General features: G+C 52.0%; 11 protein-coding genes across 11 annotated transcripts; 3 read left to right on the plus strand and 8 right to left on the minus strand.

The window, feature by feature from the left end:
• Nucleotides 1-166: 166 nt before the first annotated feature.
• On the plus strand, nt 167-407 carry N7539_000404 (uncharacterized protein; the record flags this gene model as incomplete). The annotated part of the gene is made up of 2 exons (XM_056930008.1): nt 167-211; nt 255-407. 2 exons carry the CDS (start codon nt 167-169, stop codon nt 405-407), a joined length of 198 nt encoding a protein of 65 aa, XP_056794301.1.
• A 215-nt stretch (nt 408-622) lies between these two features.
• Nucleotides 623-1,267, plus strand: N7539_000405 (YqaE/Pmp3 family membrane protein; the record flags this gene model as incomplete). Its single annotated transcript, XM_056930009.1, has 3 exons — nt 623-668; nt 925-1,000; nt 1,102-1,267. 3 exons carry the CDS (start codon nt 623-625, stop codon nt 1,265-1,267), a joined length of 288 nt encoding a protein of 95 aa, XP_056794302.1.
• A 442-nt stretch (nt 1,268-1,709) lies between these two features.
• N7539_000406 (signal peptidase complex subunit SPC3) lies at nt 1,710-2,587 on the minus strand (the record flags this gene model as incomplete). The annotated part of the gene is made up of 2 exons (XM_056930010.1): nt 1,710-2,346; nt 2,442-2,587. The coding sequence occupies 2 exons, from the start codon at nt 2,585-2,587 to the stop codon at nt 1,710-1,712; spliced, it is 783 nt and encodes a 260-aa protein (XP_056794303.1).
• Nucleotides 2,588-3,350: 763 nt separating this feature from the next.
• N7539_000407 (gamma-glutamylcyclotransferase family protein) lies at nt 3,351-3,854 on the plus strand (the record flags this gene model as incomplete). Its single annotated transcript, XM_056930011.1, has 1 exon — nt 3,351-3,854. One exon carries the CDS (start codon nt 3,351-3,353, stop codon nt 3,852-3,854), a length of 504 nt encoding a protein of 167 aa, XP_056794304.1.
• Nucleotides 3,855-4,298: 444 nt separating this feature from the next.
• On the minus strand, nt 4,299-8,000 carry N7539_000408 (uncharacterized protein; the record flags this gene model as incomplete). Its single annotated transcript, XM_056930012.1, has 5 exons — nt 4,299-6,501; nt 6,559-7,121; nt 7,175-7,741; nt 7,801-7,867; nt 7,948-8,000. 5 exons carry the CDS (start codon nt 7,998-8,000, stop codon nt 4,299-4,301), a joined length of 3,453 nt encoding a protein of 1,150 aa, XP_056794305.1.
• Nucleotides 8,001-9,501: 1,501 nt separating this feature from the next.
• Nucleotides 9,502-10,669, minus strand: N7539_000409 (eukaryotic translation initiation factor 4E; the record flags this gene model as incomplete). The annotated part of the gene is made up of 3 exons (XM_056930013.1): nt 9,502-9,715; nt 9,795-10,553; nt 10,635-10,669. 3 exons carry the CDS (start codon nt 10,667-10,669, stop codon nt 9,502-9,504), a joined length of 1,008 nt encoding a protein of 335 aa, XP_056794306.1.
• A 1,860-nt stretch (nt 10,670-12,529) lies between these two features.
• N7539_000410 (putative protein kinase) lies at nt 12,530-14,269 on the minus strand (the record flags this gene model as incomplete). The annotated part of the gene is made up of 1 exon (XM_056930014.1): nt 12,530-14,269. One exon carries the CDS (start codon nt 14,267-14,269, stop codon nt 12,530-12,532), a length of 1,740 nt encoding a protein of 579 aa, XP_056794307.1.
• Nucleotides 14,270-14,482: 213 nt separating this feature from the next.
• On the minus strand, nt 14,483-15,610 carry N7539_000411 (kinase subunit of RNA polymerase II carboxy-terminal domain kinase I; the record flags this gene model as incomplete). Its single annotated transcript, XM_056930015.1, has 1 exon — nt 14,483-15,610. The coding sequence occupies one exon, from the start codon at nt 15,608-15,610 to the stop codon at nt 14,483-14,485; it is 1,128 nt and encodes a 375-aa protein (XP_056794308.1).
• Nucleotides 15,611-17,777: 2,167 nt separating this feature from the next.
• N7539_000412 (uncharacterized protein) lies at nt 17,778-18,413 on the minus strand (the record flags this gene model as incomplete). Its single annotated transcript, XM_056930016.1, has 1 exon — nt 17,778-18,413. The coding sequence occupies one exon, from the start codon at nt 18,411-18,413 to the stop codon at nt 17,778-17,780; it is 636 nt and encodes a 211-aa protein (XP_056794309.1).
• A 1,373-nt stretch (nt 18,414-19,786) lies between these two features.
• Nucleotides 19,787-21,021, minus strand: N7539_000413 (GTP cyclohydrolase I; the record flags this gene model as incomplete). Its single annotated transcript, XM_056930017.1, has 4 exons — nt 19,787-20,089; nt 20,153-20,457; nt 20,529-20,668; nt 20,741-21,021. 4 exons carry the CDS (start codon nt 21,019-21,021, stop codon nt 19,787-19,789), a joined length of 1,029 nt encoding a protein of 342 aa, XP_056794310.1.
• Nucleotides 21,022-21,952: 931 nt separating this feature from the next.
• Nucleotides 21,953-23,424, minus strand: N7539_000414 (WD repeat RBAP46/RBAP48/MSI1 family protein; the record flags this gene model as incomplete). Its single annotated transcript, XM_056930018.1, has 4 exons — nt 21,953-22,127; nt 22,209-22,694; nt 22,764-23,225; nt 23,285-23,424. 4 exons carry the CDS (start codon nt 23,422-23,424, stop codon nt 21,953-21,955), a joined length of 1,263 nt encoding a protein of 420 aa, XP_056794311.1.
• Nucleotides 23,425-23,680: the final 256 nt, after the last annotated feature.

Consider the following 23,680-nt stretch of genomic DNA (forward strand, 5'->3'; position numbering starts at 1 on the left):
CCGAGATGGAATCCGTCAGCCCTACGACCGACAAGACTTGGACAATCAGAATGAGGAATCGATGCGATTTGCAGCAAAAGTCTCGTTCTTCAAATTGCCGTAACCTGTAAAACACATACTCTGCTTTCTTGTACGCTCCTAATCGTGATTTATTAAGAGAGCAACCATGACTGGCTCGGCTCTATCGTACGACCATGCTAGTCATGAAGTAGTGAGTACATGCCTATTCCAAAGTGGTACTCAGTACTCACTAGGCAACCGAATTGGATCGCGCCTTTCTCGTCAACAAACGGCCCGAGTCAATCCTTTTCCCTGCCGCTGGGGAGCTGCAGCCGCTGGTCTGTCGGACTGACGTCTTTGTCGATCATTCGCGCCCAGACGAGATCGTCTCGACTATCGCGCCCTAACAAGGAATGAGCCACAGGGCTGGTTTCCCTTCTTCCTTATTTATACCCTGTTGTGCTCCCTCATTGAAATCCCGTCGTTATTCTCTGCCTTTTCACTCCTTGGTACCAGCCCAGACAACCGATCACGACTCTCCTCTTGCTTTGTCAAGTGTCAACCTCTCATACTACAATCAACAATCTCCACCTCTCCATCTTGCATCTCTCGACTTCACAAAATGGGCGCCTGTTCTACTTTGTGTTTAATCCTAATCACCATCTTCAGTAAGTCGTTCCACGATCGAGCCTTGTCACTGCATTTTCTTCACAGAGGGGGATTCTTTCCTGGACGTGTCGCGATACCTTCCTTCGCCTCAGTGTGTGCCAGGCAACTGGAATCCTTGTTGCCTAGAGCTGAGGCTGCATGAAAAGCCATGCGCCAAGCCCTAAATTCAAGTCGAACTTCCAAGCTCCAAATCCAAAATCAAGATCCATCACGTGCTACCTGTTCTTCACGGTTGCCCAGCTAACACAGCCTAAGTCCCTCCTTTGGGAGTATTCATGATCAGCGGCTGTGGCATGGACTTTTGGATCAATGTCCTCTTGACCATTCTCGGGTGAGTTGCTTCTTCCGACAACAGATGATAGGGAATCTCGTGACGATTCTAAAGGGATGAAACACGCTAATCAACAACCATTTTTTTTGGTCGCCTGTCAGATACTTCCCCGGCCACATTCATGCCTTCTACTTGGAATACGTCTACTACCAGCGCCGTGATCTCGATCCCGCAACGCGCGCCACAATGAAGCCTGCCTCGGGCGTCTACTCGGAGCGCATCCAGAACGGCGGTCATTCCCATGACGGCCCTGTCGCTGCCGTCTAAGCTTTTGGGCCCTTGCTCGATGTCTTCCCTTGATGTCGTGCCGAGGCCTCCAATTCACTCGCTCTATGGTGGTTGTTGACTCATGATGCTTCTTGTCGCATGGTGGATCGCTTCCGTTGCTGCTTGTTTAAACTTTTAATGATTACCCTCCCCAATTAGCCAGTTTGTAATACATATTCGAGACTCCCATCATTTTTGGGGGTCAATGCACAAGTGTCTCACAGATGCCGACTGTCTTGCCCTTTTGACACAACTGCGCGTAAACATGAATATCCCTGGGAAATCAACATTTACAGGCCTGTTTTAAGAAGAAAATGAAAAAAAAAGGAGCAGAATGAGCGTCGACATCCAACTTGCACCGGATGCGCTCAGAACTGGAAAGGAGGGGGAAACACGATAGAATTTGTAAAAAGCTGTCTCCCTTTCCACAATTGTCTCAATTTTACACACTTGCCTGCGTACCTTGCGCCCCCTCAACAGGCTTCTTCGCCCCCTTCAAAGCCGGGAAATCAAAGCTCTCCGCACTCACCAACTGACCCTGCGTGTGAGGCACCGCCCCCGTCGCAGGCGCCCACCACAACGCCCCGACCCACGGCTGCACATTCCAGCCCACCGACAGGGTGACGTTCTCGCGTCCCGCCAGTCGGCCCGTGATATCACTGATCTGATACTTGGCTCTCTGTCCGCGCAGACGCAGCACGCCCGGGGTCTCGAGCTTCTTCGCCTTCTCTTTCTTCTGGGACTTGGCGCTGGACTTGGGCTTGGCGGAGCGCTTGGAGGATGCACTTGTTCCTGATTTCAGGGACGCGGGGAGTAAAGAGAGAGTCTTCTCCTTGAGCTGGTCGAAGGAGTACGGGGAGGGAGCGGCGGGGATGATCGAGTCCCAGATGATTGCTTCCGAGGCGCGGGTGGTGGATGTGGAGTCGGGCTTGTCAGAGGAGGAATAGGTGGCGTAGACGTAGACGAAGAGTTGCTTGGTGTTCCAGGTGAAGAGTGGGGTGAGGTCGGCGTCGAGATCGAAGCGGATCTGGGCGTATTCTTCACGTTTGGTGGAGTAGTAATGGGGTCGGCCTTTGACGCTGCGAGGGAGCGGCCCGAATTGGACTTTGGGTTAGAGATCATCTTCTGTGTGGTCCAGGTTGTCTGTGGGGAGGAAGAGGATATGCTTTCTTACACCTGGACGTTCTTCAATGAGACCGAGGCCGTCGTCGCATCGGTGGGAAACAATAGCACGGAGAGTGCAGCAGCTCCGGCGACTACCAATGCGACGGTGGTGAAGAAGCCAAACACGGCTTGTAAGCGATTCAACGCTGAATGCATGGTGCACCGGGGGGGGGGGGGGGGGGATCCGAAAATCGACAAGATGGCAATTGTAGATGTATATGCTTCGAGCGAATTCTCCCAAAGGACCGAGGTCTTGGTCGCAGGTCCACTGCGAAATGGGCAGGGGGAGGGAAATTGGTCTCTTACGCAGGGAGGGTCGAAGCAGCGTTTCCGCCGATGAAGCCAGCTGGGCGTGTTTGGGGAGATCTTATCGATAAGACGAGCTGTGAGGAGTCCGAGGACGATAAGATATGCCAAGATAAAGATAAGAGCGCAGAGATAAGATCGATTTGGGGCAGCGGAAGCGTGGCTGAGGGGAAAGTGCCCGTTGGAGTAAGTCAGTAGTGAGGCATACAGTAGTCTGGCAGCTTGCGGGACATTGTTATCATCCGTTGGAGAGGTACCTGCGCCGATGCCGGTCAGGTAAAAGCTTATTTCCGGAGGACCCCATGGGGTGGAATCGCATCATGAAGAAGATAGGTAGTCGCATACGTTTGACGTTCACCTATATACTCTTGCGAAGAATCGTTACCCCGCAACATCCTCAAATTGGGACTTCTATCCAGTGAACTAAATACACTTTACACTTGTGTCACATCATACCCAGCGTTGAACAACCTCCTTTCCAATCCTCAGTACTTGATCATGGACACTTATACACTCTTTTGCTATGGTACACATCCCCCGATATACTCCACCAATCCCACCATGCACCCTTCAGCTGAACTAGGGCCCCCCTACCAACCATACAGGAACTCTCATGGCACCAGAGGTCCTCTACCGCGTCATCCACGGCAGTCCCACCCCAGAACCCTGGCAAAAAGACCGCGTGCGCTTCCAACCCGCCCTCCTCCACGGCTATCGACGCCATCGCGTCCGAAACGCAGAGTACCCAGGCATCATCGCCGAGCCATCCGATTCCGACCAGACCGCCGTTCTAGGCGTCCTCGTCTCCGGTCTAACCGAGGCGGATATGTACCGACTCGACCGGTACGAGGGCGCCGAATACGTCAAACAGACGGTGCGAGTGCGCGCGCTTCGGACGGAATCCCACGAGGATGGCAAAGTCGTGTCAGGACACGAGTTGGTGAAGGAACTTGATGCTGCGGGGGCGGGCACCGCGACTGAGGGGGAGGAAGTTGTTGCGACGACGTATGTGTGGGTTGCGGGCAGGGAGCAACTGGAGGAGCGGGAATGGGATTTTGAGACGTTCAAGAGGGAGAAGTTGGATTGGTGGGTTGCTATGGACGAGAAAGATTGGTAGATTCTCTGTTGGGGGATTTGCTTTTGCTTCGGCAGAGGGGCAGAAGTGCGAAATGGCTGGAACACGCCCTAGTCTTGGTGAGATTCGTGTGTTCTTAGTAGACCCATAGAGAGCGATAGACGAGCGTCAGCACCTTACAATCTTCTACCATCGTTCGATGAAATTGATCCAAAGTGAAACAGAATGAGAATTACGAGTGACCGACCTCAAGGACCGCTGTGTGTACTTCGGGGCCGAGAACAACGAGGTGGAAATCTAGAAATGTAGAATATAGAGAGATAGAGGGATCTATGGATAATCAAAAGCAGCTCGGCATTCACTGAGCCATGCTTCTCGAAGCTCCGTCTACCACACGCGGTCAATGCATCGCAAGACATAGTGCGACAGAACTCGCCCATGAGGAAAGCATGGCAAATCAGGGTCCAGTGAAAGCTTCGAAAGATTTTAATCTATTTGAACGGAGGTGTGGTGACCATGCTGCACTTGCTTCTTCTCCTCGCGTGGAGGGGTGCGGAGGACCTGGATTTCAGGCTGCACTTGAACCTCAACTCGCTGGAGATGAGCCGACGGTTCCCCAGGGGCTTTACCAGCTCGCCCGAGCCCTGTAATGGGGGACAGCCTCTTCGAATTGGTTTCATCTCTAGACATCTCAACTTGCTCGGGTTTGAGCTTGTGTCTGTGCAATCGTTCCGTCTGGGGTCCTTGGGGCGCTGGACCAGCAGTCTCCTGGCTATCTGGAATCTCCAATATATCATCTGCATCAGGCGCAGCATGATGTTTCTTGTGGACGGCTTCACCGGATGTGGCAGTCTCGATCGGTTTCGATACCGAAACTGCAGCCATGGGTACAAGTACTGGGAGATCCGGACTTATATCTTCGTCTTCTTGCTCTCTCTGTGAGGGTTGATGTTCGCCCCCGAGCTTCTCTTGTGCCTTGCTCTCATGGCCTGAGTCTGCATCAGGCGTTGCCGTTCGACCCGGGAGTAGCATGTCTTCTGCATCACTCTTGTCGGAAATGGGCGGGCCAAGGAGGAAAGAGATAGGCTGTCGATCCGCCAACAGACAGTCCCTTTCATCACTATTCTGTTCTTGATACAATTGATCGAGGAAATCCCTCATGCGTAGTCGTAGCAGACCCGAAGCTAGCGGAGGCCAATCATCCTCCTCGGTCATCTCCCTTTGAAGAATCCTGGCCACGAAACGATCGGGGTCGCGAACAAAGTTCTCCAGATATGCCATCAGATACAGCCCGCAATCGGAGTAATTGGGCTGGAGAGGAATGTTCTGCGCCCGCATACCCTTGATCTCCAATGTTGGATTTCGAATCTTCATCTTGCGCTTCGAGGCAGCCTCTCGACAGATGTACTCGCGTAGAAGTTTGACTGTGGGGGACCGTGGCGCATCAAGTGAATCGAAGGTAATGATTGCCGTCTGGCGAGGGTCAAGTTTGATTCCGCCACGTTTCTTCTTGGCTTTGGCGGGTCCTTTGCTTGTTTGCTTGGTCGTAGATTGTTCTCGAGCAGATGCAAGCGCCTCATCGACTGATGCAGGCAGAATTGTCGAAAGCTCTCCCTCGGAGATGGCCTTCGTCTGGTCTCCAATGGCCAGAGACTCGAGAGAATGCACTGCATTTTCCGAGGGCGAGGGTTTCGAGTCCACTTTCCGAGACTTTATTGCCTCAATTTCCTCAGGGCCCAGTGAGGCCTTTTCGGCCACTGGGCCAGGGAACTCGGGGGTCTCCCTAGCGCCTTGTGCCGGCTGACCAGACGAAACGGCCTCCTTTGGATGTGATGGGCTGGGCTCTGGGGCCCCAATTAGGTCCTGCGCCAGACAACGCAGGTTGCAGATTATTGCGAGGTACCAATGCGCACTCTGATTGATAGGTACTATGATGTAATCGTAGCTGAAAAGATCCACATTCCGTGTCCATTTCTCAACAGCATCATAATTGATCTCGCGGGCCCCCTTGTTCGTCAAAGTCGCGAAAAAGTAGGAATTAAAAAAGTAGACTCTTTTGGCAACGTCCGGGCGTGTACGTTCCAGATGGTCTTGTAGGAAGCGGATGTAAAATGCGATCAAGTTGTCATTCAGCAACTGATTCTCGCGCAACCGATCACGGTCTTCAACGTTCACCTCTTCCTTTTTCTTGCCGACTTTGGGATAGACGAGTGACTTCTTCCAGTTCTTCCTGAACGTGTCTGATTGTAACGTAGACTCTGACTTCTCAGAGTTTGCGTGAGGATCATTTGCCGTCAGCGCCCTGGTCCGACGCGTCGAGGTTCTCGTTTCTCGTTGGGTCTGAGGCACCGTTTCTTTGCCAGTGAAGGATTTCTTGACTGGAATCTCCACTCCCAAATCCGATTTGAGCGGTGTTTGTGCCTTCTTCAAAGGACTATCTGTCACCTTTTCTGGCTTCTTCATATCATGTCGCTCCTGAGCCAGATCTGTCGGCGGTAGCTCTCCATCTGATTCGCTGGCGGAGCCCTCCAACATTGAGGATAGCTTCTTGCCTGTGATCTTACCAGTAGCACTGGCGGGAGAAGGCAGCGTCTGAAGTCGAGATTGATTTGCCACGAGAGATTTGCTGTGATTGGAGCGATGGCGCATGTCTTGATCGTATATTGAAAAAGCGTTTTCCAGCCACTCCCTGTCACATGGTTATTTCTATGAACTTGGCGCCATCCATGAACTATTCATCACTTACGGCTGTTTTTCAACGCATTTGGTGTTGCGATCTTGCGTTTGCACTATCAGATGCCGGACAGAGTCTCTGTCCCTCAGTGTGGTGAATTGCATGTCAATGAGACTACCAGGAGCGTTTTGATAGTCCCTCAACTGGAGGCGCACCTTAAGGCTTCTCTCGGCATAAATTAGTGCTCTCACATGACGAAAAAGAACCTCTTCCCGATTGTTATCGGTCACAGGTGCCCCAAGCACTAATCGATCGACGTAAACATCGACTGAAATTTCTCGGTCATCCTCAACGAGCTTGGATATTCGGCCAAATCTGATGTATTGGAGTGAGACCGTGGATTTCTGGACTGCAGCATTGTCTCGTGGCGTCTTCTTGTTCTTCTTTGTGAGCTGCGGGATAAACTGAGTGGGCTCAATGTCAGACGGTGATCTTTTCCGCGAAGGGGAAAGAGGTGCGTGTTCGAGCTCCTGCAAGCGATTCTTGAGAAGATGTTTATAATCAGGCTTTTTAGGAGGCGGATGCGTTGTCGCCTCGCCTTGCAGTTCGTCAGGACTGTCATCGGGGTCCAATGCCTGCTGTGGTTTCCTCGATGGGGGGAATGCTGTAGAGGCTCATCCTGGTGGACTGCATCCAAATCCTTGATTTCAATCGTCCCAACTGGAGCTCGTTTTGACTTGGAACCTTTGAGGTATTTGAACACTGAATTTCGCTCGCTCAAGTCGGCGGCAGAGACCGACGATCGTCGCTGGGCAGCGGCCCCCAAAGTGAATGATTCGTCTGTGAAACTGGCAACGGATGAAAACCGGCCCCTCGAATAAGGATGGCTATTGCGGCCAATTGTAGCTTCTACACCTCGAAATTCGGAGACCACAGGCGCCTGGCGACTATTCCTAACACCTGGATGGGAAAAGGTCGAGACTGGAGAGGTCCGCGATGAGTGAGTGACGGGAATCGAAGGTTCGACAAGTGAGCTCATTCGTCCTCTCCGAGGGGAAGTAATGTGTCCAGAATCATCCTGGCGCTGACGCTTACTCGGTCGGTTAGACCCACGAAAGTCATGCAGCTCCTCCGCTTGTTGGTGAGTGCGATCGAGGTACGTCTCGGAGCTTCTTGAGTTTTGCGAGGCACGGACCGGCCCACTTTGGCGAGCATTCTTGGAGATGCGGTCAGCTGGTCGAAATGCGCCGGAAGCCTTGAGCATTGGATATCAGCTTCATGATCGCTACAAAAGACGCAATTATCAATACCTACTCCAGGCTTTGGCCTATTCAATCTCGCTCTTCCTGCGCCTGGTTTGATCTCCAATGCTCCCGAGGGCCTAGAGGCAGCAGTCGAAGCATTTGTCAATGGTTCCACCCTCAACAATCACGCACGTCTCCTGGAGAGTGGATGACGTACCGACGGACAGCTCCCAACAGTCGGGCCTCGTCTTCCTTGTCCTGGCTCAACATTGACAAGTGCTTGTCTTGAGTGAAAGCAAGTCTCCCCAGTGGTGGTGTAAAGCAGGTCAATATCGGCAGGTTTACCAAGCGCTTGAACCTAGGTCAAAGGTTGTAGATGGGAGCGGTATTCACCCGCTAGAGAGAGGATCCAGAATGTATTCGAAGCAAAGGTCTTGCACATAACTTTGAATGGTCTGGATGAAAATTAGAAACTGAGTATGAGAGTGACAGCACGATTTAAGAAGCGCAAACTGGCGACGCGCAGAAAAGAAAAAAAGTATCATTGTTGTTCGAACAATAAAGAGCCACGCGGGGCTCAATGTAGGACTCCAGAGCTGCCATGTCGAAATTTCGCAACTTTCGAAATATTATGTACCCATTGGGCGGTTTCTGATACCAATAAAAGTTGCCATCGAAGAAAGGATCCTTGCACGTACCAGCAGAACAGTGAACGTGGAGCTCGGTGATTATAGGTAGTGTCGGAGGAAAGAACGATTGGTTCCTGTGATGTTCGCAATAGCCTGGAGTACTCTAGTCGGTAGCATCTGGCATGTATTAGAGCAAGTGCGCAAGGCATAAGCTGAGTATATGGTGGAGGTGAAGAAGGTCGCCGTGCGGAGAAAGATTGTTGGTACGCTTCGAAATTAGTTTGCGGCGGCCTTCTAGCGGCGGTCGTGGACGATCGTCACTTCGGGAACGAGGCGGCAAGAGTGATTAGACTTGGCTAGAACCAACACCAGGATTGGGACGATAAATAATTTGCCATGTGTAAATAAGCCTTGAAACAACTTAGACACTCCACAGTCTCGCGTCTTGGTCGAGAGGTCTCTCTTTCTGACTAACCGCATGTACGTAACTGAATATCGGTCGCTCCGTTAATTTTATGCCATCATCTCACAGGAGGCGGTAAGCATGTATATACACCTGATAATTCAGGCAAACGCCGCTACGTGACTAGGTGGTGTTGGGTGGCCATGAGCCGCGGTAGTTGCAGTGGGTGAGTTGATAAATCTTGGAGGAGAGTACTTCATCTCTTTCACGGTACCAAATATAGGTGCATTATGAGTTCAGAGGTTTCATTCATGGCTGTCAAGGCATCTATCGGTCGAAATGATCGATAGAATGATCGATCAGAGAGCCGCCCACAAGAAGCAAGATATGCAAACAAGACCCACGTCGCTGTCGGTCAAATCGTGACAAAGGTGTAGGCAAGAGGCGACAAGAGGTTGACGAGGAGACAAGGTGGAAGAGAAGGAAGAAGGCAGGAAGATGACGTGAAAATAAAACTCAGAGGAAGGAAAGAACTTCATAGCACAGAAAATAGGGCAGTGCAGACATGACAATAAAAGAATCAAATCAAAACCGCTGAGTTCGCCTCAATGCCCCGCCGTCCCTCCCGACCCAAACGCGTCCCAATGAGTAGTAAGATTGTGCATGATATCCCTTTTGTGTTTTCTTTCAGTGAACTTTACTGTACAGGGCTCGAGGCCGAGATGATAAGAGGCTGACCTCACAGAGCGGGGCTTCCCTTGCCCTTGTCCGAGTCATCGTGATCGGCGCGGCGCCGCTCCGCTCCAGGATGGCCAGCTGGGGTAGGGACCGTGGTTTGGGTCTTCTCCTGGCGCGCCTGGTCAATTGCGGAGCGCTGGGCAATGCTGTCGTCATGGCTCTTCCAGACAATGTTGGTGTCGGCAGGGAATGCGAGCATGCGTTTAATGGTTTCCCTATTGTGATAGAGTATGTTAGTCTACACTTGTTGTTGCGCAGTATCCCGCAGATCTCTAGAAGATGGAGTCACCGTACCGAATCTTGATATTACGCCCACCGTCGTTCTTGGTCCATACACTCAAGACATCTTCACCACCTCGCACACTCAGAACAGCACCGCATACCTCATCGCCCGCCTCGGCAAATTGGTCACCGACCATAGCCAAGAGGAGATCCTCCCAGTATCGGTCAGCGACCCCTTTCTTCAGCCGGACAATCCACTTGCCACCCCTTTTGTTGGCCTCGTCCTCCCAGACAGGGCGGATGCCCTTCTTGAAGATGTGATAATCCGACACGGTCGGGAGGAGCGACGGCCGCTTCAGGTGCGAATAGACCGCCCAGAAGCTCTCCACGGAAGCTATCGCGGCCAATGGCACCGTCGACTTCTCGTAGTCGGAGTATTTGGGGGTTGGTGGACGGTACCAGACGATCCAGGTCGACTTTAGCGGATGTTCCCCCGCCCCGGGGTGACCGTTGGCGTGCGCCTTGGCCCGTGTCGAGTCGTTCTGGTCTGTGGAAACGTCGCGCTTTTCCCCGGGCGTCTTCAGATCGGCCGAGCCGCCGGGTGTCTTCGGCGCGCCGAACGAGGCGAAAGCCCCGGTGCCCAGCGCAAAGGCCGATGAGGCGTTGGTGGACGGGGACGAGACACCGGCTGAAAGAGGGGAGATGGCATTGAACGGATTTGAACGGCCATGCGAGCTATCAGGACCGAAACGCTTGGAGGGGCGGGGCAGGTCAACGCGAGCACCGTCCTTGCCGTCTGTACCGGACATCGAGAGTGACAATTTGGAGGAGCTAAAACAAATTAGACACACGCACAGAACTCGTTCCTTCGGGCTCACGCAGGGTTGCCCGTGCTCAATCCCTGACACTTACTTGGCCCGACGAGTCCACAGATTGGCGTTATCCATATTAGCGAGTGAAGGTGCCCGAGACGCACGCGGTCATGCGGGAGCGAAGTCGAGAGCCCAAGAAGACGTGGGACCTGGGTTCACAATCTCGGTCCAAAAAAAAACAATTCGGTTAGACACTAGCAGTACAAAATGATAATTGTCTGTTCCTTTCCAGATCAAACGTCACAAAAAAGGCGTGAGGTGGTTAAGAGGCGGAGGGTGCGGATGAAGTGGCGGGGGTATGGCAGCCGAGTGATGTCGTTGAACAAGGGCGGGATCGAGGGTCGAGGATCAGAAAATTGAATAATGCAAAGGCGGCCGAGATCAAGCGGTCGGAGGACAGGGTAGAGGATGAAGGATGCGGGGAGATCAAGAGAATTTCGGGTGCAAGCAAAGTGTGGAATGAGAGGGTAAGTGGGAGGAGCAGAAGGGGTCGGAGACGGAGACGGCAAGGTGGTAGGTTTGGGGTTTGATCAAAAGGTGAATGAGAGTGGGCAAGTTGCAAGATTGATTGAGGATTGAAAGGCAGTGCTTCAGTCTCTCGGACAGTTTCGTCTTTTGGGGGGTGGCTTTCTGTCGCTGTGGTTTTCTCGGCGGCCAAAAAGAGCTGCCATCCACCGTTTGGGCATTTCTGGGCCATTTTTGCGCGTCCGCCAATGACTGCGGGCGGTGGGGACCCGCCCGCACCGTCTGTTTTTCCGCCCGACGCCCATTTTATATTTTACCTGCGTGGCCCGTCCCATCGATTCTTCTTTTTTAAATAATCAAAGACCACCTACTCAAATCACCGCCAGGGTTCTTTGTTCTTTCCCACTGCCCTGGCGTTTCCGCCGTGTGTGTCGAGAATGAAATGTCGCTTCTAAAACCATCATCACGAGGGCTCATCTGAGCTTCCCAGGATGCGTTGATGACCTGACAGACGAGACATTCCCATTTCCCCCAGCTGCAATCCTTGATTCTAGTCTCCATCCTCGGATCGTTTCGCCAATTGGTCGTTCGGACTGGTTGGCGATGACTTGCCAGGGTACGTCATGTGTTGTTTTTGCCCGGAACAGTCAAGGTCTACGTGCCCTGCTGCTTCCTATGGAGTTGCCTTAATGAAAATACATTCTGCAAATTCTTGTCCCTTTCATGAAGAAAGTCTATTTGAGCTCTCTGGTAATCCGAGGCCTCAACCGCCACCAATCTACGTAGGCTGGTTGAGCGTGAGGTTAATTGGCAAAGTCTGACCGCTATGGACATGCGTATATTGGTGCATGGCAGTTGCAATAGAGAAGTGATCGTGCTAACCCCAATATCCTGGCAGTAGCATCTCACATCGGCAGAGAGGCGTCTGCTCAGACAGCAGCGGTTCCTAGACTTTAGAACGGCTGGCGATGTTGTTCCGGGCCTTCAGCGCAAGACCACTCACCATCCCGGGCCATCAGTTCGTATAACGCAGCTTAATATGGACGGAGGATTATTCACCGATGTGTTTCCAAATAGTCTATTGGCAAAGAAGACGGACGAGGCATGAGGGGTCGAAGATAGACTCGAGACCATAAGAGGCAGGGTATTAGATTGTATTCAGTGGGCGTACTACAAAGTACAACGTAGCATCACAGCCACCCTTGAAATTTCCTCCATGTGCATTGAATTCACCAGGTCGCGTCATCGCCCGCTGCACGAGGCCGTTTGGCATCTCGATCGCCTGTTGACACCGACGCCTCCGCCTTGCGCTTATCACGCTCCCGCTGACTCTGTTGCTCCATGCGTCGGGCCTCCTTGCGCATGGCCTTGGACTCAAACTCATGCCAGTCCCCTTCAACATGCTCGAGCCTGTGACAAGTGGTTAGTTGGAAGGTCAAGGGGATAGTCGGCGACGAGCAAGGCAGGAACTTACTCAATGGCTTGCTGTGGGGACGGTGACTCGCAGGTGAAGAATGGGTGCTGGAGAACTTCGTCCGCGGTTGGCCGCTTGCTGGGATCGTATTGGAACACAGACGTGACCATTTCCAGCGCGGCCGGAGTCAGCGTCTCGCGATATAGATCCTCAAAAACCCGCTTCTTCCGCTCAGTGGGCCGCATGAGCTGGAACCATGGCATTTCAACGAGGTCCGGCCATTCAGCTCGAGTCGGAGTACCCAAACATTGGTATATTTTATCGAGTTGGCTGAGCTCACTGCCCTCGCCGGGGAAGACGGCCTTCTTGGTGAACATTTCCATACACACACAGGCCGCGCTCCATACGTCCACACTGGGACCATATCGGGTTTCGCCGAGAAGGAGCTCTGGAGGACGATACCAAATCGTGATCACACGGTTGGTGTAATCAACTTGCCGACTTTTCGAGAAGAATCGAGCAAGGCCAAAATCTGCGTACTTCAACAGACCCGTGTTGCTGATGAGAATGTTGGCAGCCTTTATATCTCGATGAAGGACTCCTCGGTGGTGGAGGTAGCGTAAGCCTTCGAACATCTGTTTGGCGAGGTTCTTCTTGTGTGGGAGGGTGAGGCAGAAGGTAGGGTGGTTGATAAGACCAGTGAGATCATGAGAGAGGTACTCAAAGACCATGAAGCATTCATTTCTTTCGACCATGACCTCGAGAAGACTGACCACATTATCATTGCGCAGATGTTGAAGAAGCTTAATTTCGCGCACGGCGGTCACGGGGAAACCATCCTTTTCACCCTCCATGCGAATTTTTTTCAACGCGACTTTTCGTTGAGTGTAGACATGAATACCCTTAAAGACCTTGCCGTAGGTGCCAGCGCCAATCACGGACTCATTGCCAGGTTTCCGGTAATAAACAGAATCAGCCTGGGCGAATTCATCGGAAATGGTTGGGCGTGGTTTGAATCGAGTTAGTATCCTTCTAGGCTTGAGCTCGGCTTCCCGCTGCGGCTCAGACATCGCTTTGGCTCGACGATCATCACGGAAATCGGACCGACGGTCATTTTTACGACGGTCTCGACGATTTTCAGCCCGTCGATCTTCCCAACGATCACGAAAATCACCATGTGTATCTCTTGGCTCTCGTTGATCCCAAAAGTCGCGGCGGTCTCTAGGCTCACGTCCTTTGTCACGGCCACGGTCACGGCCACGGTCTCTCCGATCAAAGCGTGGCTCGGGCTTGTATGTGGGCATGGGTCCATTGGTCAATCGATTGCGAGGTGTGGGAGGTTCGGCTGCCGGAGCACGAGGCGGTGGCCCTCGTACTTGCATCCGCTGTGCGAGGTCAGGGACGGGTTTAGGACCAGTCGTTGGCGTTACTTTGGGCTTCAACGTGAAGCTGAATTTGCCGCCTTTGTTGGCGGGCGTGGATGGTTCCTGGTCACGGTTCGGCGCTGGCATCGTCTGACTTGAGGTCTCACTCTCTGCGGGACGATCTCGGCCGCCATTTCCAAGCTCAGGAACTCTATCATCAGATGCCGCCCAATCGTCCCTGTTAGGTCGACGTGGAGATTCTGGCATGTTGGCGGAGTATGGGCGATCTGGAGGGAAATTTGAGCCTGATTGATCTCCACATGGGCTTGTTTTCCCGTTCCGATTGCCAGAATCGGTAGCGGTCCAGTGAGCACTGTTAAGGTGGGCATTCGGTGCGTCACGCGGACCCGGTTGACTGCCACGACCACCCATTTTGCGAGACGGGTGTCGAGGGGGTATATGCATGGTAGCAGACCCGCCAGGCGAGGAATGACGAGTTCGTTCATGATGCTCCGAAGATTGAGCTCTGACTGCTTGAGGAATGGCAGATGAGGTTCTTTAGGATCAGTTATAGCAAGGTGGTCAGTTTGTGCTCACAACTTTGAAGCGTGAGTGAAAAGGATATATCCAAAGAAGACAAAAAACTCACCCTGTTCCAGATTTGGAGTTTCCCCATCCATCGTCGTCTGCACCAATCCGTTTGTTAGGTGACCGAGGAGGAGGGGTTCCGTACCGAGACCAACTCGAGGATTTCCGGCCCGGTGAAGGCGACCGTGTATACCCACGAGGAGGCCTTGATGAGGATTGTCGTTGCTCAAAGGGGCCATTTTGTGATTCGCCACGACCAACATTTGGCTTGGTCACGTCGTTGCCATTGAAGGCTTGTAGGCTGTGACCAGGCGAGTGAGGACGATCGTGACCAGAGCGGCCAGTCTGATACGCACGACTCTTGTGAACGCTGCTATCATCCTGCGGAAATGTTGAAGAAGTGGATTCTTTTGATCCTGCTGAACGCGCAGAGTGTCGTGACAGTGAGCGAGGTCGAGGTCGAGGCCGAGAGCCCTTCTCACCCTGCTCATCCACAGGAGATCTAGGACGATGGTCAGGCGAAACTCTGAAGTTGCCGTGATTGCCGCTTCGCGCAGGTGATCGTGAACGAGCAGATCGCAGGTTATCCGATCGACGGTGATCCTTACCCCAACGGTCTCGACCGCGAATTCCGCCACGTCCAGGGAGGCGGCCACGCGGTCCCGATGGAGGGCTACGGTCGCGTCTATTTCCATTTTGGAACGGACGTGGCCGTGGCGGTGGTCGCTGACTATGAGGAGATGGACTGCGCGTTCTCTTGCGCTTTGCCAGCGGAGCAGATGGCGAATGTTCACGAAGGGAAGTCCGAGAACTCCCCGTAGGATTCGAATCCCATGTGTCTCCCCAGTCCCTGGAAATTGATGATCGACGGACACCTAATTTTCGATCATCCCGGATCGTTGAAGCTGGTCCAGGAGAGGGGCGAGTGCTTCGGTTGGAGGGAAACTCTTTCGAGGCGTGTAATGCGTCAGAGCCAAGGCGAGGTCCACGCGGTGGTGAGCGGTTGTAGTTGTCGTAATGTTGCTTAGATGACTGCGAAGATCGCCCACCTCGATCATAATAGCGACCCCTACCACGATCACGATTTGAGCCCCGGCCTCTTCGTAGCTCTGTATCCCGGCTTTCACGGCCCAAGTCGCCGCTCCTGGAGTCTCTCAGGATCGGACTCCGATGGGTCCCAGCCATTAGGTATTTACTAACAGCATCTGGCGATGCCGCGAACAGGAGAAGGCGGGTGTAGAGATAGGAGCAGGCAGCAGCTACCTGGGTGATGCTGACAAAGGACCAACAGGCGTGGGAGGTAAGTCAATGAATCCTCTCGGTGGGTACGAGTGCACACGCGGCGACGGAAGGTCTTTCGGGTCTGGGGGAGAGGCCGGGTCAACTATTAATCCGGTGCGCTGTGAGGCCGTGAGTTGGAAGTCAGTTCAAGAGGAGGTGTCTTTAACACACCTTTTTGTTCTAGTTTACTGCTCGCTATGCACGGCTTTACTGCGCATCGCATTTAGCAGACTACTCGTTTCTGTGAATCTAAGGTCTGTGCCGGAGTTGTTGCAAGAGCAAGGCTCCGTGAGATCTCTGATGGGGGCGGTGAACAGTTGACTTCGGAAGGCTATACGCCTCGTTCAGAGCAGCAAGCGGAATGTAGTCAGTGAAGACACATAAGCCTTAGGTGAGATCATTAGCTGCTGGGCATGGAGGTTTCGTGAGAAGGCAGTTAAGACGCGGCCGATGTGGTCGTAAAGTCCACGTCAAACACGTTTAGGAAGACACCGAGAATGGACCTTCCATGCGTTCCGATGTTGACCTTTGACTTGACATATCGCACCATGCTCTTGTTGCAGCTGCTGTCGATTCAAGTTTGGCTCGCGTGGTTGCAACCAGTTTCAGCCGGCAGGGTCTGGATGTAGAGACCCAAAGAAGATATTTGCGCGGAGGAAGGCAGCGGAGGAGGTATCTCCCCCATAGTGCTGCTGCTTCTATCTACGTTTTGCAAAATGCAAGATGTTCAAGAACCAAGCACCAATTTGCGCAGAAATTCAAGCGGCCTTCGATCGACAGACACCGGTTGTCATCAAATTCCCTTTTGTCGCAGGTAGCCCGATGTTCACAGAATCTCTCTCATGAGTGGGTGTCGCTCGGATGTATCAAAGGGTCGATATCCTACCTAATGAGCCATAGTCGGGCAACGCGTCATCAACTCATGCGGTGGGTGATAAGTACCGCCCGTGCAGGTATATGCTGAGTGAAAGCTCACAGCTAGTGGGTAGCAATAAAGCCCATGGCAGGTTCGGACGTCGTTCGACTCAATGAACCAAGCCGTATGAGGCCTTGGTTGGACGATGATTCACGAATGATGAGCCTGAGATGTTTGGACTCAGTGCACCGATGTATAATTTGCAAGTGACCATATAGTGCCTTTTGAAGGAATTCAACAGACTCAGCAGGCGCGTAGTCCTGCGAGGGAAAATCTTGGATGGTCGGTACGGGGGGAACTAGAACACATATCGAACGCCAAGTCGAGGCAACCCGTCGAGTAGCGACGCCCTATCCAGAGGCAAGTTTTTGGCTGTACGGGGGAACTGCTCTCTTTTCCAAGCGAACTGGGCTCTTTTCTTGCAGATGGTCCGGTGCAGGCTTGGCCAAGCCAACATTCGGACAAGATAAGCTCACCTGGAAGTCCAGATGTTGGGCTCCTTACGATTCACGTGGGCTGCATGGAGGGAAAGTCGAGTGTGAAACAATAGTTCCTAATCGGCAGGTCCCAATACGCAAATGATTTCTCATTTGTTGTGAACAACTCTGTCCATGAACTGCATCAATTGTCGGGAAGTAGGACGTGAGCCGTTGCGGGTTCAGATGCCTTCGGACAAGTGTCTTATCATGTGAGCAAAATGTCACATGACCAAGTGGGGATCGGATCAGCCCCACTTTGTCTTTGCAGCGCAGGATGAATAACCACCAATACCAACCTGAAGTAATGGTCGACAACTCAAGCCATTTGCACAACGTTATGTCCGACTGAGTAACTACATACCCACTCAATCAATAATATACTGGGTATGATACGATGAAACTTAAAAATTGGCAAGAGTAATACATTCAGCATGATTGTTCCGCTGATAACCCCAGCTCTTGGTGGCTCAGACTGTCCACTTTCGGTAGGAGACGAGTACAAACGCGACAACGCCCTCTTGACGGGCCATCCTCCCTTACTGCTGCCCACCCTGCGGGTTTCGACGAGGATCTGACGTAGGAACATTGCCGACAGAGGACAGATGATGGTGTCCAATTTGAGCCTCAGACACCAATGTTCCGGCAAGTGGTCCTTGTGCCTGCAGATTCTCTTTGGTTAACCTCTTGCTTCTATCATTGCAAGCCAGTACACAATGCTTGTCCCAGGGAAATGTGAAAGTGAACTTACCATCAACAGAAGCGGCTCCTCCTCCAAGGACAGCATCTGCACATACGCCTCGGTCTCAACGGACCCAGCAAGATCTGAGCGCAGTGCCATCGGAGGCAGCAGGCCAGTGTATCGCGCTTGCGAAATTTGATTGACCTGTCCTTCACGGGTCCGCTGGCCGACTTGAATGGGCGTGCGTGGCACTACTGGTGGCACTTGGCGTACCTGAGAATGCTGGAGGTCGGTAGGGAGGATGCCAGCGTAGAGCTGCATCTGGATCAGGTATCCTTCACGGGTAATTTGCGGGCTCACATGCACCCGTCTTTGAACACTGGCCCCAGGAGGTATTGTGACCAGCATTCTCTCGGGGAAACCGATCGGGTTGTTGACATGGGCCTGCAGTGGGAGATTGTCGAAGATGCCCCAGTCTAGTGCATCCCAGTCGATCGTCTCATCGGCCTGCGCGTTCATGCCAGTTGGCTGAGGCTCCTCGTTTCCTTCGACTTGAGGTTGCTGATCAGCGCCCTGCTCGTCTTGGATGTTCTGGTCTTCCGCAAAGATCGCACCGAGATTTGTGTTGTCCATCGTTGCAATATTGAACTGAAGCGTTCCAGTCTGAGTCTGTCTCTGCGAAAGTGGTTCTGATGCGAAAATGAGTCAGTATCAAATCATACTGAACCACAACGATCCATCACGACGGACCAAACGCAAAGCCAGAGGATATTCTCCATCGAACGGAATCTTGCAAATGGCAGTCTAGATGGATGAAGCCGAAGACTCACTCACTTGGACGATGCTATCAAAGAAGCTGTGCGGTCAAGTTCCAAGTGCTGGGAGCAATTTGCCACGATCAGAAACGAAGGTGAAGCGAGAAATAATGGTGCAGGTTGAAGAGAAAAGGTGTGTGGACAGCAGCACCCTTTTATGCCGCTCTGCCAATGTTTGTTATTCTTACCACTTTCCCATTGTCCACGATGCACGTAGGCACCCTTGTACTGTTGGCAAGCACCTTAGGCGCCAATTTCCCGGTTAGGTGTTGAATAATAATGTTTGCTCACCTTTTCAGGTACGGCCAACATTGAATGCAAGTGCCGTATGGCCAGGCCCGCGTGAACCGTTCTTCTCGGCGCTCTAACAGGACCCTGCGGCCAGGCACCAGGAACCGAGATGGATCGACTTCCTTCAATGAGGTTAGGCCAGAGTACGGGGCCATCTCTACGCTGGACCTAGGTACACAATCACAGCTTGAATATTGCCTATGTGCGTGGTCACTGAGTAGACCACCCGACTATATCTCAATCGCTATCATGACACGCTTTGAAGCCAACATAGAAGCATGATTCAACCTCGGGTTGACGCGTTGTGTCTGAAGCCATTCGTGACCTTTATATTCTGGACCATTACAGAGTGTTTTATTGATACGGATACGGTGGTTCGGATATAGATGTAAAAGTTGTCTCAGATCTATATCTGCCTGCGTGAAGGCAAGGCCGTAGGCATGCTAGCAGTCTTTAATTCAAATTGTGATATATTCAAGATGCAATAGATATATATTGAGCGTCACCCTCATGAAATGATATTGAATGTACTTACCATCCATCACATTCCTGTAGTCGTTGAGACAAGGGTTCAAGCGTGGCGAATCGACAATGCTGATTCAAACGCATACAGAGCCAGCTCTCGGTAAGATCACAGCAAGGGCCCAGTTTATGGTATTTTCGAAAAGCTCGTCGCGAAAAAAATTAACACCAAGAATGATCCCATCCGCGATTGAAGATCACAGTCAAGACCAGCGCGAGAGTGATGACCACCCGGGGCCATCATGGAAATCAACCAAAAAAAAATAGGGACTTGTTGAAAGGTCACCAAACTCCGTACTCATTATTTATTTTTACAACATCAAAGAAAATGCAGGAGAACTTTGATGTTCGGTGAAATCTTGATCATGAGTCAAAGCTCTATCGGCGGTTCAAGAGCGTGAGAAATTCCTCTCGGGTCTTGGCACTGGAACGCATGCATCCTAGCATGCAGCTGGTAGTTGTTGTGCTGCCTGTCTTTTGGACACCACGCATGACCATGCAGAGATGAGATGACTCCATGACCACTCCAACTCCGCGGGGCTTCAGAACTTCGGAAATAGCCAGAGCGACCTGCTTGGTCAAACGTTCCTGAACTTGTAATCTGCGGGAGAACATTTCTGCCAGACGTGCAAGCTTCGAAAGGCCAAGGACCCGACGGTCCGGGATGTATCCGATGTGCATCTGTATCAAACGGTCAATACGCTACTGCAGAACATCATAAGCTAGAAAGGGCTTCTCTCCCACCTTGCCAGTGAATGGAACCATGTGATGCTCGCAGAGAGAGAAGACATCAATATCCTTGACAATGACTAGCTCGTCATGGTCCTCGTGAAAGACCGCGCCATTGACTAGGTCACGAACATTCTCCTCGTAACCCTTTGTGAAGTATAACATGGCCTTGGCATATCGCTCGGGAGTCTCACGGAGGCCCTCACGCTCGGGATCTTCACCAACACATTCAAGGATTGTTCGCACAGCTCCTGCAAGCTTGTTGATGCGCTCTTGGTTTTCCTCGGGGGTGGATTCCAACCGCTGGCGTGTACCAGGGCCTGCACGGTGGGAAGAAGAAAGATGTGAGTAACCAACAGGTGAATGTGAGTTCATCAAGTGTTTTGCTTACAAGGCCAACTGAGTCCATCAAAGTCGATGGGCGGGTTCAGGGTGTAAGGGCTTGCCGGGCGGCTTGAGGTCGCCGGAGGTGTCAAAGGACCACCCTCATCGCGAGGATCACGAGGAGGCTCATTCAATGGCATTCGACCACTGCTCAATGTGTCAGTTGTTGCTCTATGGTGAGAAATCATCTGTACAGGTCATGCCATCAGCGAGACACACCGGAGAGTCAAAGTGGATTCGGAGTCGGCTGCTTCCGTGGCCGCAGAAGATGTATTTTGTACATCCGGGCGAGATACTGTCTCAATGGCTTCGAATTCGGCCGGGACACGAGGAGCAAAGGATGACTTGATTGAAGAGTTCAAACTTTCACGTTCACGACTATCGCGAGTGCGAGTTCCGGAACCCGACGCTGTGGACGATTGGAGGGGCGAACTGCCATTGAGCATGTGGGGTGGGATGGCCGACGGCTTGGCCGGACCCGGAGGAGAACCAGCACCCATGAGAATGAAGCAGTAACTGAGTGATGATCGATCGTAACAAGGAATCTGGAACAAGTTCCAAATCAGATAGGTCAGGACAGTATAGCGGCTTGGGAGAAGAATTTGGCCCAGAAGTGTGATGACTGATGACTCTTTTTTTTTTGCCGTAAAGCCAAACCAAAATCACGAGACGCTAATCAGTTTCCCCTCACTTGCAAGACACCGCTTCCCCAATTGGCGCTCAGTCTCCGGTGGCGCCATCTCGTTGCCCGCGGAGGATCGCTCTAGCTCCGGAGTGACCCAGAATATTATGTACGATGGGCGGAGCCGACGTTCTCATGAAGAATAGAAACACAGACTCAGAATGTGATCAATATCACGTGTCAGTGGATTGGCTCATAGACTGCAGACGACGCTGTGGGACCCGACTTTGATAGTAACATTATTAACATATGTAATACAGATCTCAAAATTAAGGACAGGCTTTGGGAAACTTACCTCTTTAATGGCGCGCGCCCCGCTTGATATCATTCATGCACTGCCGAGGTACATATTTTGACCAGGCCAATCAGCGCTCGACTGTCATTCAAAGACAGAGCATCTAGACGGCCTGTTATTGGACGAATATCATGTCAAATCTGCAACTAAAGGTACGCGCATGAGGGCTGAACTAATGAGTGGACATGCATGGCTAATAGGAACCTAGAGAGAAACCGCCAGGTGGAATTGACTACAACTCTTGACTGAATGCTAGGTCTGAATTGAGCAGGATCGTATATTAGTTCTTCCAGGAAATTTGAGGTGTCAATCAACGAGCTTGAAAGGAACTTGCTAGACTTGCTTGGGGTTGAATATTGAATTCGCACCATCGATTAGCATCTCCGAGCCAAGGCAGACACCATTCGCCATGAACGGGATTTATAAGGCAAAAACATAAGCCGCGTGACCTTCATCAAGCTTCCACTTCCTCCATAGGAACGTCGTCAAGATCCTTGCCCACAATGGCATCTGCGACCTTCCACACCTGCAGCAGGTTGTCTTCGGCTGCGGAGCAAAGAACCCAAGGGTTGTTGAGATTCCAGCTAAAGTCTGAAATGCGATTCGTGTGTCCACCGTGCATAAACAGACTAGAGGAAGATGATTAGTCAAGAATACTTCATTGAAGGGATAACATTGATGGTTTCAGATCCACAAGTCATCAAACTTACAGTTCAGGAGGTCCATCCTGAGCGTCTTCCGGAGTTTGCTCTTCACCCGCTCGACTGAGATCCCAGAACATAATCTTTCGGTCATAGCTGGAGCTAGCCAGCACGGACTCTTCGAAAGGGTGCCATGAGATGGATTGCACCGAGTCTGTGTGCCCCTCGAGAGAATGCAGCTTAGCCTTGAGGTTTCGGAGATCCCAAATACCAATGGTCTTATCAGCTGAGCCAGTCGCGAGAATCGTCTCAGAAGCGGGGTTGAAGGCGATCGAGTTGATGGCATCACGATGCTCACCGCCGACCGAGGCCACAGCTCGAGTGCTGTCAGCATTGCGCACATCGATGATCTGGAGGGTAATGTCGTCCGAAACAGTTCCAATCAGGGACGAGTGGAGCGGGTGATGTTGGACGTCGTTCACGATAGACGAGTGATGGGTGTAGGTACGTGATGGCTTCACAGCTTTGTTGCCCTTGGTGTAGGTAGTAATGTCCCTACAGCAGCGTGAGCGTTTTGAGTAGATGGAAGTGAATCGAGTACGGTTGAAGGTTGAAAGAACTTACCAAAGCCTGACGGTCTTGTCTTCGCTGCCTGTCGCAAGATGACCGGCCTGGTGAGGGTTCCAGCTCAGGCCGAAGCCCTCTGCCTCATGACCAAGGAGCTCCATCTGAGGGTTCACCGTCCCCGTCGGCATGCTAGGGTGCTTTGAGCGATCCCAGATCATCACTCGACCATCCGTGCACATAGTTGCAATGATGTTGGGGTTCTGTGGTTGATAGCGGGCTTTGTTGACCTCACCTTGATGGTCGATCTTCTGAACAATGTTGAACTTGATTTCCATGGGTGTTTTCTTGGAGCCACTGCCGTAGCCTCCAATTTCGCCTTTCTCCTCATCGTAGTCGTCAGGGTTGGGGGCGTTGGCATGAGGGAGTTGCACGTGAGCGATCTGAAGATAATTCTGTGCATCTCCAGCGGTGTGAGTACCGATGAGCAGTCGATGGGTCGAATAAGGCTTGTCAGGGACGCTGGAAGCAATACATTAGCTTCACATGCCCTAGCGGAAAGCTACTCGAGAGTGACTGACGCTTGAACGTCCGGCAACCACTGAGTAGTAAGAGTCGGCCACTCAAGGGCCGTACTAAGTATCATGTCATAGAGGAAGGGCGCATTCTTCTTCCATGTCTTGTACTCTGAGTGGAACTCATCGAGATTAGCCGTGTCCATGATGTCTTAATGTTGGCGTTTGGTGACCCTGAAGGAAAGTGAAAAGAAAAGAGGTTGATACCTTCATTGATAATTTTTTCTTGTGTATGCTCTTGTTCCCTCTCATGTTCCTCCACTGCAGCTTCGATTAGATGAATCGTGAAATTACCAATCGCGTCGCATACATTCTAGCAAACATACTATGGTCATCCTCGTACGCGTCCATGGTCATGTGCGAGGGTTTCTGGAGTGATCTCAAATTACTTGCGACAGAAGA

This window comes from Penicillium diatomitis (assembly GCF_028827545.1).
Source record: "Penicillium diatomitis strain IBT 30728 chromosome Unknown utg000001l_segment0_segment0, whole genome shotgun sequence".
NCBI lineage: Eukaryota > Fungi > Ascomycota > Eurotiomycetes > Eurotiales > Aspergillaceae > Penicillium > Penicillium diatomitis.